General features: G+C 36.5%; 1 protein-coding gene across 3 annotated transcripts in view; it reads left to right on the forward strand.

The window, feature by feature from the left end:
• The window catches only part of KIF2A (kinesin family member 2A), a 68,397-nt gene that overhangs the window by 26,286 nt on the left and 29,030 nt on the right, over positions 1-13,081 (forward strand). For 2 of the 3 annotated variants that reach the window (XM_047857883.1, XM_047857867.1), the window contains exons 2-5: positions 7,663-7,757; positions 8,943-9,062; positions 11,112-11,166; positions 12,827-12,949. In XM_047857883.1, coding sequence (XP_047713839.1) covers positions 7,663-7,757; positions 8,943-9,062; positions 11,112-11,166; positions 12,827-12,949 — 393 coding nt within the window. The remainder of the gene's footprint in view (positions 1-7,662; positions 7,758-8,942; positions 9,063-11,111; positions 11,167-12,826; positions 12,950-13,081) is intronic. The other variant, XM_047857873.1, reaches the window with a different exon arrangement.

The following is a 13,081-nucleotide window of genomic DNA, read 5'->3' on the forward strand; positions in this document are numbered from 1 at the left end:
CTGTTGAAAATTATGTTGTGTGTGAAAATGTTAAGTGAGAGTCCATTTGCCTTTTTTTAATTTTATATTTTAATTTTTAAAAATGTTTATTTATTTATTTTGAGATACAGCGTGCACACTAGCAGAGGAAGGGCAGAGGGGGAGGGAGAGAGAGAGAATCCCAAGCAGGGACTGACTTGGGGTTGGAACTCAGGAATCCCATGAGATCATGACCTGAGCCAAAATCAGGAGTCAGATGCTTAACCGACTGAGCCACCCAGGTGCTCCTATTTGCCTTTATTTTAAGTGGGAAACAATTACAGTGTTCATCGTTGACTCACATTCCCCAAACTATTTCATAAATGCAACTGACACCATAAAATCATCTACATATCAGTAAAAACTATCATGTTGCACAAATAATAAGTATTAAGGGTAACAAATCAGTTTTATATGCAGTAAAAACTTTTCTTTCGTCATAATTGCATTTTGCCCATGCTCTTTCAACATTTTCTTAAATATTTTGGGAGTTGTTCAACACTAAGCAAAACAAGGAGTAGTAAATATGAGAGACTTGAAATACATTTGGGACGAGCACACACTGTCAGAAAATGGCTCATAATGTGTATGATGCAAGCATCATTCTGTGCCTACATTTCGTATCATTTTGATACTTGACATGCTTTTTAATATGTGATTCTGACCGTCTATCAATTATATTTAGAATGTAACTCAACTTTTCTAGCATACTCTTTTGTTTAAAATGTGAATTGAGGGGCACCTGGGTGGCGCAGTCGGTTAAGCGTCCGACTTCAGCCAGGTCACGATCTCGTGGTCCGGGAGTTCGAGCCCCGCGTCAGGCTCTGGGCTGATGGCTCACAGCCTGGAGCCTGTTTCCGATTCTGTGTCTCCCTCTCTCTCTGCCCCTCCCCCGTTCATGCTCTGTCTCTTTCTGTCCCAAAAATAAATAAACGTTGAAAAAAAATTAAAAAAAAAAATAAAATGTGAATTGAGTTTTGGGATAGATAAATATAAATATAAATTCTTCTGTATAAACATTGGCCAAAGTATCTTGCATTGAGAGAGAAGTATGTTTTATGAAGTTTGAGTATTAAACACGAGGAAGTATTCTACAGGGAATGGGGAGAGAGAGGTTCTGCAGGATTTGCTTTTACTTTCCAGAACTCTTCCCAAGTATTATCCTTGGCTCTCAAAAGATGACATTTTCTACACTGTAATTTATCTTTACAAGTAGTTGAAATAAAGTTGAAAACTTCTAAATATCTTGAGTTTTGAGATTGTAACAGGTATAATTAATTCATATAAGAGTAATTTTATATGATAGTGTGAACCTAAAGTTTTCAAATCTGACTCCCATTTTTTTATGAATTTGACATAAAGAATTAACGATGGATTGGGACTTCTGATCAAAACAGTACAGTAAAGTTTATATATTGGCATTCTTCTGACCCACATGCATCAGAGAAAACAGAAAGACAGCAGAGCTCAAGAACAAGATACCATGATGGAGTAGAAATGGATCAGAAATACTAAGGGATGGTGGGGCTCTGCAGGCAAGGATGGCAAAAGTTGATTCCTGTAGGAAGATAGGGAGATTTAAAAAAAAACCCACAAGTTCCCTGTTTGAAGACAGAGACTGGTATGGCTTCTTTTTATATAGGAGCTCCCTGGAGCTAGGTTTATAGAAAATTTTCTCCAAGGGAGGCAGTCCAATATGATTAAGGTAGAAATACAGGGCTGACACTTAGCCACTGTGCACTGGGAAATCGTACCAGTTATTTCTGGCATTATTTATTCTCATTGGTCAGGTGCCTTATCTTTGGAAATCTTTGGAAATCTTTAACAGGATATGTAGAAAACTTGCATGTGTTTGGAATTTGAAAAACACTTCTAGAAAACTCATGAGTCAAAGAATCATAAAATTAGAAAATAGTTTCAGTTCCCATAACAAAAATACTAAATACAAAAATTTGTAAGATGCTGCTAAAGCAGTTCTTGGAGAGAAATGTGTAGCTTTAATTGCTTATCAGGGAAAAAAAGGGATAAAGATGAATAAGCAAAGCATCCATCTTCAGAATTTGAGAAAAAAATGATGCAGCAAGATGTGTCCGAAGTAAGTTACAGGAAAGATTAATGTTAAGAACGGTAACTAAATATTTAATAACACAGTAAAAGGGCTCAACAAAACCAGGTGTTGTTCTTGGAAGAGATAAAACTGACAAATCTGATGCAAGATTTACCAAGAAAGAACGATGAAAAATTATTAATGAAAAGTGATTGTTACAGATTGCCACAGACATTCAACATAGTTATGAACAACTTTATGCCCAAAATGTGAAAACTTAAATAATTATCTCCCAGAAAAAAGTATCATTATCAAAAGTCACAAATAGAAAACTACAATAATCTTAAAATGGTTAGGAAAATTAAATCTTTTCACAAATAAAACCCTAGACCAAGATGGTTTTAACCAGATACTCAGGGTTCAAATAATTCTAATTTAAACTGTTCCAGAATAAGGTTGGAATGAGAAAGGAAGACTGCTGGCAGCTATTACTCTTAGTCAATGATGTAAAGATCCAGCACAAAATTCTTAATGTAATTCCAACTAGGATCCTGACAGGTGGTTTTTTAAATTATTAGGTTATTTGATTTTTGGATTTTGACAAGCTGATTCTATAATTTATACAGACATGCAAAAGGCTAAGAAGAGCAGAGAAACTCTTAAAGAGCAATTAGGTGGGGACGCTTCTTTTACCAGCTAGCAAGACTTATTGCAAAGCTGTAACAGTACGACTGTGTGATTTTGGTTCAAGGATAAAGAAATAGGCTGATGCATGTTTGCTTGAAATTTGACGAGTCATAGTGCACATAAGTCAGGGAAGGAAGAGCCTTCCAGGAAATGGCACTGGGATAATTTGGTTTTCATGGTGGGGTGGGGGGAGTTGGGAATTATGTTACCATACACAAAAATCAAAATGACAGTAGGTTGCATTCTTGAGTATAAAAGACTTTGTGAAACTGTGGAAGAAAATGTCAGAAACTTTCTTAATGACCCGAGTCTCAGGAAGATTTTTAGAATGTAAAAAGCCGTAATTGAAACCTATATATTTACATTAAAATTATCATCTTGAAATTCATCAAAAAACATCATAAGGAAAGTAAAAGATGAGCCTTAAATTTGGAGAAAATATTTGCAACATATTTAACAGAAGGTTGATACCAAAATATATGGAGAATTTGCAGAGAAGTGGGAAGAAAAAAACACTCAAAATGCTTGGTGGCCAACAAACATACAAATAGGCACAGCCTCATTAAATCAGAGAAATTAGAACCACAATATGATCATAGTGGATGTGAAGTCATTGTTAGTAGGATTGCAAATCATTGCAGGTATAGTCACTCTGGGAAACATGGTGGCACTAACTAGAAAAGATACATATGTGTGTATTCTGTTTCTTACACTTTCGAGAGAAATTCTTGCTTATTTGTATCAGTACACATGTATAAGAATGCCTGTAACACCATTGTTTCTAATAGCAAATATATGAAAACACATGTTTGTCAACAGAGTAGATAAGTTTTTGGCATATTCCTATGTAGTGAAAATAAGTGAATTAATTTACAACAGCATAAATGAATCTTGGAAAACCAGTGTGTACCAGAAGCAAGGTTTAAAGTAGTGTCACTCCATTTACACAGTGTAAAAATAAGCAAGCTGTTCAGGTACTTTTGTGTTACATGTGTAGGTGGTAAAACTTTAAAGAAAAGCCACAGTATGACTCTCAGATATTAGGATAATATTACTGCTGGTGGTGGGGGAAGAAGGGAAAGGGAGATTCACTTAGGGAGGGGGGCATATGGAGTTTCAAAGGTATTGTTCCTTTTTTTTTTTAAGATTTTATTAAAAAAATTTTTTAAGGTTTATTTATTTTTGAGAGAAGAGAGAGAGCACACAAGTGGGGGAGGGCAGAGAGAGAGAGATACACAGAATCTAAGCAGGCTCCAGGCTCTGAGCTGTCAGCACAGAGCCCATTGGGGGGCTCAAACCCTCGAATTGTGGGATCATGACCTGAGCTGAAGTCAGACGCTTAACTGACTGAGCCACTCAGGCGCCCCTTAAAGATTTTATTGTTGAGTAATCTCTCCACCCTACAAACGTACAACTCTATCAAGTCTCATGCTCCACTGACTGAACCAGCCAGGCACCCCTCAAAGGTATTGTTTTCTAACCTGGCTGGTAGTGAATACACAGGTGTGTTACCTTTTTTTTTTTTTTTTTGGAATGTAGAAGTGTATATGATATAATTTATAGTAAAGTAAATGGAGAATCAGAGAGTCAAAGGGCAATGAATTAGTGATGATGGAATACAGGAATTTTCTCAAACCAGAGAATGGTGATTGTGCTAGAGGGGCTATGTGGGAAGATTGTACCAGGTTCTAGGGAAAGATACTTCGAATTCTGATTGGTCTCTGAGCTGTAGTTCCTTATCTATATCAACAACTGCACATGATCCCTATTAACAACTATCCCTATTAGGATAAAATACTTGTTTTTGATTTAGTGATAATCATAATGATTTCTTCCCCTTGAAAAATGTTGTATACATGTATCCCTCTTTTTATTATATTACTTAACAGGTGTGTACTATTTGACTTTGGAAAAAATCAAATCATAATTTTTATTACAATTAAAAATAAGAAATTTGAGTATCTCACTTGAGCTATATGTAAAACATTTTTTAAAAAAACCTTTAAAGGTATATTGGATAAAGTTAGACTTAAAACATTTTTTAGAGGCAACTTTTGTTAAACATAATCAAAACCCCATCCTGCAGATATTTCTGGTTATTTCATCCACTGACCAAAAAGCATACACTTGAGATTTGATTCATTCATTCAGCTCTAGTCTTTATTAATTTCTTCTTATTGGAATTTCATATTTCTTTGTTCCTATTAGATGAGTAAATTGGACCCTGGTAGAGATAAGCGAACAGTTTCTCCTTTCTCAACATTTCTGTCTTAAACCTCTAGAGCTTAGTCTCAACTGGTGAATTAGCTGCTTTTGACTCTCATTTACTTGTGGCCTAAGGCTTTCTGCATTTGTAAGTGAACTTCTGGAGGTACCGCTATTGAGGACTGCTGATAATGGGTTTTCAAAAGAGAATCTTGATTTTCTTTATCCTCTTTCTGTAGTCTGTCTGATTTCTGTAGTCTGTCTTTGGAAATTAAGGTCCCTGTGAGATTGTGTGACCTGTAGTTCCTTAGGTCCTATAGTCCGCTCTTCGTTCCCAAGGTAAGTTGGAATATTGTAGTAGATGCCTAACAGGAATGTGGTATTGGTCTTGCTTTTGCAACATGATACACTTTTCCTCATTCTCATTATTGTGGTACTTCTGTTGGTAATTGCATGGAGACCCCCTGTCTCTACTCTTCAACAATCTCAGCTACAGCCTCTTCATTTCCTGCTGAAAGTTAGTATTTGTGGTATTTAAATATATCTTCTTTGTTGTAGTAACCTTGTTCGTACTCATGGGTATTACTGTTTTGAGGCTGGGTTTCACTACTTTGAGACCTAGTAGCTGCTGGCTCTCAGACTCACTAATTATGTTTTGGAGATGATGATGAATGTGGGGTTTGATGCAGCAGTGGGGATTCCTCCTAGATTATAATGGAGACCATCAGGGCAGCTCATGGCTCTCTGGGGTCCACTCTTCACTTCCACTACCAATTAAACTCAGTTTCTCTTTTTCTTTTTTAAGTTTGTTTATTTATTTATTTTGAGAAAGAGAGCTCAAGTGGAGTGGGGCAGACAGAGGGGGAGAGAATCCCAAGCAGTGCAGAGCCTTATGTGGGGCTTGAACTCATGAACTGTGAGATCATGACCTGAGCTGAAATGAAGAGTTGGACGCTTAACCCACTGAGCCACCCAGGCACTCCTCTCTCTTTTTCATAACCTGTAGCAGCTTTGTAGATGTACTGCTTGGGTCTCTCTTTAACAAACTACTTACTGTTCTTTCAGCTCCAGGGAGTACATGTAGCTGACAGCCTCTAGCTGTTAATTTAGGCTCCTAAGATTTTGAGTTGAGGCCTTGTGTTTCCTAGGAAACCTCCTGCCACTGACTGAGCATGGTGTGGGTTCTAGGGTGTTTCCATTTTGTCCCAGTTTTGGACTGTTCTAGTGGGCAGTCTTTGCTTTGGAGTACTCTACTGGGTTGTCCAGAACATTGTCAGATCTTTGTCAGGGTCTGAGGCTCTGTCTGCTGAATCCTGTTTTATATATATCCCCTTTCCTTCACTGATTTTAGATCCATTTGAGTCTGAAAGTTTTCCATCCTCAGTCCTGTTTTACTCCCCCCGCCCAGCTTTTATCTTTCATAATAAAATTCTTGTCCTTGAACATCTGCTTCCTGGAGGACCCGGCTGACACACTTCTGTTGGTTGTTTACCTAATTTCTGTCCAATCACATTGGTAGTGAATGTTGTCTCATTTTCCCCTTTTTAAGCCTCTCCCTTGAATCTTCTCAGTATTTTCCAGTTCATCATTTCTGTCTACCCTTAATACCCGATTGTCTAATGTCCACTAATCTCAGTAAATGCCTTATTTTTAAAATAACATTGTTTCATACACTGTGTATCTGGTTTTTTTTTTTTTTAAGATTTTTAAAGAGGTATAAACTGTACTAAGGTAAATTATAAATGCCCCCAAGGATTTCATTCAGGAAATACATATGAAACCTATTAAATAATATAAAAATGCACATCTGTAACATAGTTTCTGTCCTTCCTTGAAGAATAATCAAATGGGTGGGTAAGATGAAGACAAAGAAGTAAGAAGTACACACGCACACACACACACATCTAAAACCTTGATCTGCTTCTAGGAATTTGTCCCAAAGAAATAATCTGACAAGTGTAAAATAATACACGTGCAGTAGTATTCATTGCACTGTTTTTAATAGTAAAAAATTGCATACAACCTAAGTACCATGAATAGATATTAAATAAGTTGTAATAAACATAATGGAATATTCTGTAATAATTAAAAATAATTACTTAGTTCTGTGGTTATTAACAAGTAAGATCCACAGTCTGCTAAGAGAGGGAAAACAAGTTTAATACGTTACATAGGACACCCTATCTCCAAATGGTAAGTAGTAGAACTGTCAATGGATTTAGATAGGCAGCATGAAGAAAGAGAACATTTTAGATTACATTTTCCAACCTTTTTGGACGTAGAGTCCTCTTCTCAATATTTTAAAAACAATGTCACTTTGTCCAGTATATGATAGTGATTTTTACATACAGAGTGTTTTATATTAGTATAGTATTAAAAAGTGCTCTCTGAATTTTTTTTCTGTTTTATAGTTAGTATCATCGCATAGTAAAGAAATTTTTTAATGATTAGAAGTATATAAAATTTCAGGCATTCTCTGCCACTGTGTAACCATTTTTTCATGTATGTTGAAAACAAATTTTCAGTCTAAACCAATTTCTCGAGTTTCTGGTCTTAACAGCATACCTATGATCCCATAGACAAAGTTTATTCACAAATCGTGAGAGTCTGGAAATCCCTTGTAAGAAAAGTAGTGTCGTTTTCTTACCATAATTTCTTACCATAATTTATGACATCTTAAAAATGTATGTTTTATTCCCACTTAGGCCGAATACATCAAGCAATGGTAACATCTTTAAATGAAGATAATGAAAGTGTAACTGTTGAATGGATAGAAAATGGAGATACAAAAGGCAAAGAGGTATGATCACTGGGTTAATTTTTTATTTATTTATTTTTTTTGAGAGAGTAGGAGCAGGGGAGAGGGGCAGAGGCAGAGGGGAGTGGAGGGAGGGAGGGAGGGGGAGAGAGAGAGTGAGAGAGGGAAGAAGGGAGGGAGGCCTAAGCAGGCTCCATGCTCAGTGTAGAGCCCAATGCCGGACTTAATCCCACAATCCTGGGATCCTGACCTGAGCCGAAATTAAGAGACGCTCAACTGACTGAGCCACCCAGATACCCCTAAATTTTTTTTGATTGTAGTTTTAAATAATCTCTACACCCAACATGTGGCTCGAACCTACAACCCCAAGATCACGAGTTGCATACTTTACTGACTGAGCCAGCCAAGTGCCCCAATCACTGGTTTAAATTTTATTTCTAGTCCCACAATCAAGGTTCCAAATATAAAACAAAACAGAGGCTCCTGGGTGGCTCAGTTGGTTAAGTGTCCACCTTCGGCTCAGGTCACTATCTCATGGTTCATGGGTTTGAGCCCCATGTCGGGCTCTGTGCTGACAGCTCGGAGCCTGGAGCCTGCTTTGGATTCTGTGTCTCCCTCTCTGTCTGCCCCTCCCCTGCTCATGTTCCGTCTCATAAATAAAACATTAAAAAGTTTAAGACAAAACAGAGAGTATATAATTTTTTACATAGTGCGTGTATTCTTTATCATTGTTAGAAAAACTTAAAAATGATGAAAAATTTCACTCAAAGATTGGTAGGTTCCTCTTCAATATAGTAAGTGATGGGACATATAATCAAGACCACAAAATGCTGTCTTTTAAAACAAATTTAATGTTTATTTATTTTTGAGAGAGAGCAAGCACAAGCAGGGGAGGGGCAGAGAGAGAGAGAGAGGGAGACACAGAATCGAAGCAGGCTCCAGGCTCTGAGCTGTCAGCACAGAGCCCGACGTGGGGCTCGAACTCACAAACCTCGAGATCATGACTTGAGCTGAAGTCGAACTCTTAACCAGCTGAGCCACCCAGGTGCCCACAAAATGCTGTTTGAATACAGATTCTTTCAATATATGTGGGTTGTAATTGTAGATAATATAGTTTTCAAGGCAGTACTATTCATGAGGCCAAAATCATTTAACAATTATTCTCTGTGTAAATTCGTAAAATAGTGTCAAAATTTACTCTCAAAATATATGCATTTTTTAAAACAGATTGATCTCGAGAGCATCTTTTCACTTAACCCTGACCTTGTACCTGATGAAGAAATTGAACCCAGTCCAGAAACACCTCCACCTCCAGCATCCTCAGCCAAAGTAAACAAAATTGTAAAGGTAAGTGATGAAAATTCAGAGCACGGGTGGGTGGGTGTGTGGGCTGAGGGTCTGGTTTGAAATGACAGTCTGTGAAGAGTATGTTTTAAGCATATAGTTTGCTTTAAAAAAACAAACTGTAATATTTCTGCCATCTTCATGTCATGTATATGCTTACATCCTTTGAAGGATCGAGGTTGTCCAGTTGACAGTTAATGATCATCATTAGGTAAAATCCTAGGAATTCCTTTCCTGATTAGGATTTTTCCTAAGACTAGTAGCTTCTCAGGAGATATGGATGTCAAAACCATTTGCTGTCCATATTTGTTGAATGATACATATGACTTAGATAAAGAAGGAATGTTGATTTTTCATAATAAATTCCCACTCCACTAGTCTTTTGAAGTAGTGATTCTGCTACTTATGTTCATTAGAGAAGGATGGGAAATGATAGAATGTAGTTTAACTACTGTGTTATCTGTAAAGATGAACTTTAAAACCATGCTGTATATCCTCCCTAAGAGTTTTATCTTTACAAAAATAAAAGCCATGTCGTTTTTATTATTTTAAAAGGTAATGCTCGTCCTTCCTATTGAAATTTCTCACTATTAAAATTGTATATCAAAATGCAACTCTTTTTAAACCAGATCGCTCACACCGTTGTTTAATCTGTAGTTCTTCATCTTGAGGCTTCAAAAAGTATTTGTTGATTTTGTCATGTACAAGTATAACTTTAACCCTGTAGGAGTTTGGTATCTTGAAAGGAAGATATACAAAAGCATCCAAATATAGTGTGATGGGAGCTTAACATTATCAACAAAACATTCTACTTTTTAAGTTCTGCATATGAACATAAGGCAGTTTTCAGTTCTTGTAATTTAACTAGGATATTGAGTGTCACTGCTTAGAGGTCTTTAGTTATGACTTGTAGATGGACTGTTTTTCATATTTGACTTTACAGCCTTGAAGGATCTTCATAGTTGATCCTTCTTAGTATGTCATTAGCAGCCTTTGCTGTGCATTAAAATCACTTGGAGAATTTTTTAAAATACTGATGCTTAGCCCACTTTCAGCGATTCATTGTATCTAAAGTGAGGCCCTGGAATCAATATCCTTTTATTAGTACCCATCTGATATAAATTTGCAAATGTTCTCTCTAGCTTTGAGAACCACGACATTTTTTGATATCTTTCTTTTCAGGTGACTAAAATGAAGTCTTGGTAAATAAATAATAGGATCAAAAATTTGCTGCTCTAGTGTATGCAGTGTTGGGAGTCTTTGAGAGTCCAATGAAATCTTTTAGTAGAAATGAGAGAAAAAAAGAAATGACAGTGAGCATTTCATGGTATTTTGATGTTTAACAGTAGATTGTAAGTTGTCTAAAACTGGTATTTTATTGATTGCTTCCACATCCAAAGATGAAATGTAATACATGCTTTTAAAATGTATTACATGGTTGTAGCATGATGACTACAACTATACCTTTTACTGAAATTGCTTAACTTCACTTTGCTTCAGTTTTCTCATGAAACCAGAATAAAAGTAACTACCTCATAGGGTTGTTGTGAAGGTTGAATGAATTAATGTTAACAGTGTCCGTCTCATACTAATTCCTGAATATTGCTTTTTGTGGGGAGGTGGTGGCCAATACTCATATGAAGAAACTTGAATATTGCTAGCATTAGTGTAGTAATTTATTAGCAGATTATTTATAGTTTTTTTCCATTTAGTTTTATAATATATTTTAAAAAATTTTTTTTAATGTTTTTATTTTATTTTTGAGAGAGACAGAGTGCGAGACAAAGCGAGAGAGAGAGGAGACACAGAATCCAAAGCAGGCTCCTGGCTCTGAGCTGTCAGCACAGAGCCTGACATGGGGCTTGAACTCACAAGCCGTGAGATCATGACCTGAGCAGAAGTCGGACGCTTAACTAACTGAGCCACCCAGGCGCCCCTAGTTTTATAATATTTTGTATTCACCTACTTTCATTTAATTAAAGAAAGCTGAAATTATGATAAATATCTGAGGAGTAAAGAGAGAAAGTAAACGAACATTTTTTTGTTGTATAGAATCGACGGACTGTGGCTTCTATTAAGAATGACCCTCCTCCAAGAGATAACAGAGGTAAAGTAAACATTTCTCTATTAATTTTTCCTATTAACTTTTTAGTATGACCCTGACAAGGTAAATCAAAAGTTAATATCACCCTTGACATTATTATTCATTTAAACTTTACCTGGCTAATTTGAAGATTGGCTATCAGATCAATATGGCTAATTGGCTAATATAATAATGTCAATAATATGAAAAACGATTTATAAAGGTACATGATGAATGTGAAACTCCATAATCTGTGCACTTTTTGATTCATCTCTTTACCCAGTAATTTTTCAGATTTGAGAAGAGTTATCATGAGAAAGAAAGGAATGGGGAAGTAGTCAGTTAATTGATTTCACAAGACTAAATCTAATCTTCACATTTTAATGTGACTTTTTGGCTAACAGTCTTCCAAAAAGAGTCATGGGTAACTTGGGAGTCAGTTAAAGAAAAGTTGAATAGGTAAAATTTGTAGTTAATTGCAGGTATTCCATATATTTTCAGCCCAGGAATGTAAAACACAGTTAATTTCTTTTCTTTTCAGCAATTCAGAATTGTCATTTCTAGCAGTGATAATTTCTCTGTATGTGAAGGACAGGCATAGGTATTAGAAGAGAGGTTGGAGGTAGAGGCAAAGTCCTACACTTTAAACCTATCCTTCCTTTGAGTCTTGTGAAAATTTATATTGACTATGTGAAATGTGATATTCATATTTTACTTTATATTTATTTCTTCACTTTTATAACATAATCATTGGGAAATTCTTTGCTGAAGATTTGCATATTTGGGGAGCAGAGAGTGGGATTTGGAATTAGAGGCAAGGTTGAAGGGCTTTTTTTAAAACTTTATGTGCAGACTTGGGTAAATTTTTCAAAATGACAGTGCATTTAAATTTAAAATTTATGGGGCGCCTGGGTGGCGCAGTTGGTTAAGCGTCCGACTTCAGCCAGGTCACGATCTCGCGGTCCGTGAGTTCGAGCCCCGCGTCAGGCTCTGGGCTGATGGCTCAGAGCCTGGAGCCTGTTTCCGATTCTGTGTCTCCCTCTCTCTCTGCCCCTCCCCCGTTCATGCTCTGTCTCTCTCTGTCCCAAAAATAAAATAAACATTGAAAAAAAAATTTTTTTTTAATTTAAAATTTATATTTTCTACACTTACATTATTTAAATGATTATTAAGAGTTAAGCTTGGCTTTAGTTTTTATATAAATTATTCAGAATGAGTTGTTTCTTTTTTTAAAATATATTTATTTATTTTGAGAGAGAGAATGGGGAGTGCAGGTGGAGGAGAGGCAGAGAGAAAGGGAGAAAATCCCAAGCAGGCTCCACACTGTCAGCACAGAGACTGACGCAGGGCTCGAGCTCACGAACGGTGAAATCATGACCTGAGCCAAAGTCGGACATTTAACGAACTGAGCCACCCAGGCGCCCCTCAGATTGAGTTTTGTAGCTTAAATTACATTGGTGGGACCGAAGTCCACACACATTCCTGTGAAAAACCTCTTGGCTTGTTAGATTATTGAACAGAATTGATTGTTCCATACTTTATTTATACCCACGTAAGTAGAAAATCTGAGAGTTGACTAATGTACTTCTTAAGTATCTGTTCTTTTGAGGTCTCTCTGTTCCTTTTACTAGGGTTCATCTTTACTAATTTTCTGTTCTGAATTTAAAAATTGTTTCATTTACAGTGGTTGGTTCTGCACGTGCACGGCCTAGTCAGCTTCCTGAGCAGTCTTCCTCTGCACAACAGAATGGTAGTGTTTCAGATATATCTCCAGTTCAAGCTGCAAAAAAGGAATTTGGACCCCCTTGTATGTAAATTATGTACCAAGGATTCAGTTATTTTAGGCATACATGTATTCTCTCTTGGTCATCTTTAAAGTCTCCAAATGGTAAAGTTTAACTACAAACAATTGCAGATTTCATTTTACCACTGTGGAAAA

This window comes from Prionailurus viverrinus, chromosome A1 (assembly GCF_022837055.1).
Source record: "Prionailurus viverrinus isolate Anna chromosome A1, UM_Priviv_1.0, whole genome shotgun sequence".
NCBI lineage: Eukaryota > Metazoa > Chordata > Mammalia > Carnivora > Felidae > Prionailurus > Prionailurus viverrinus.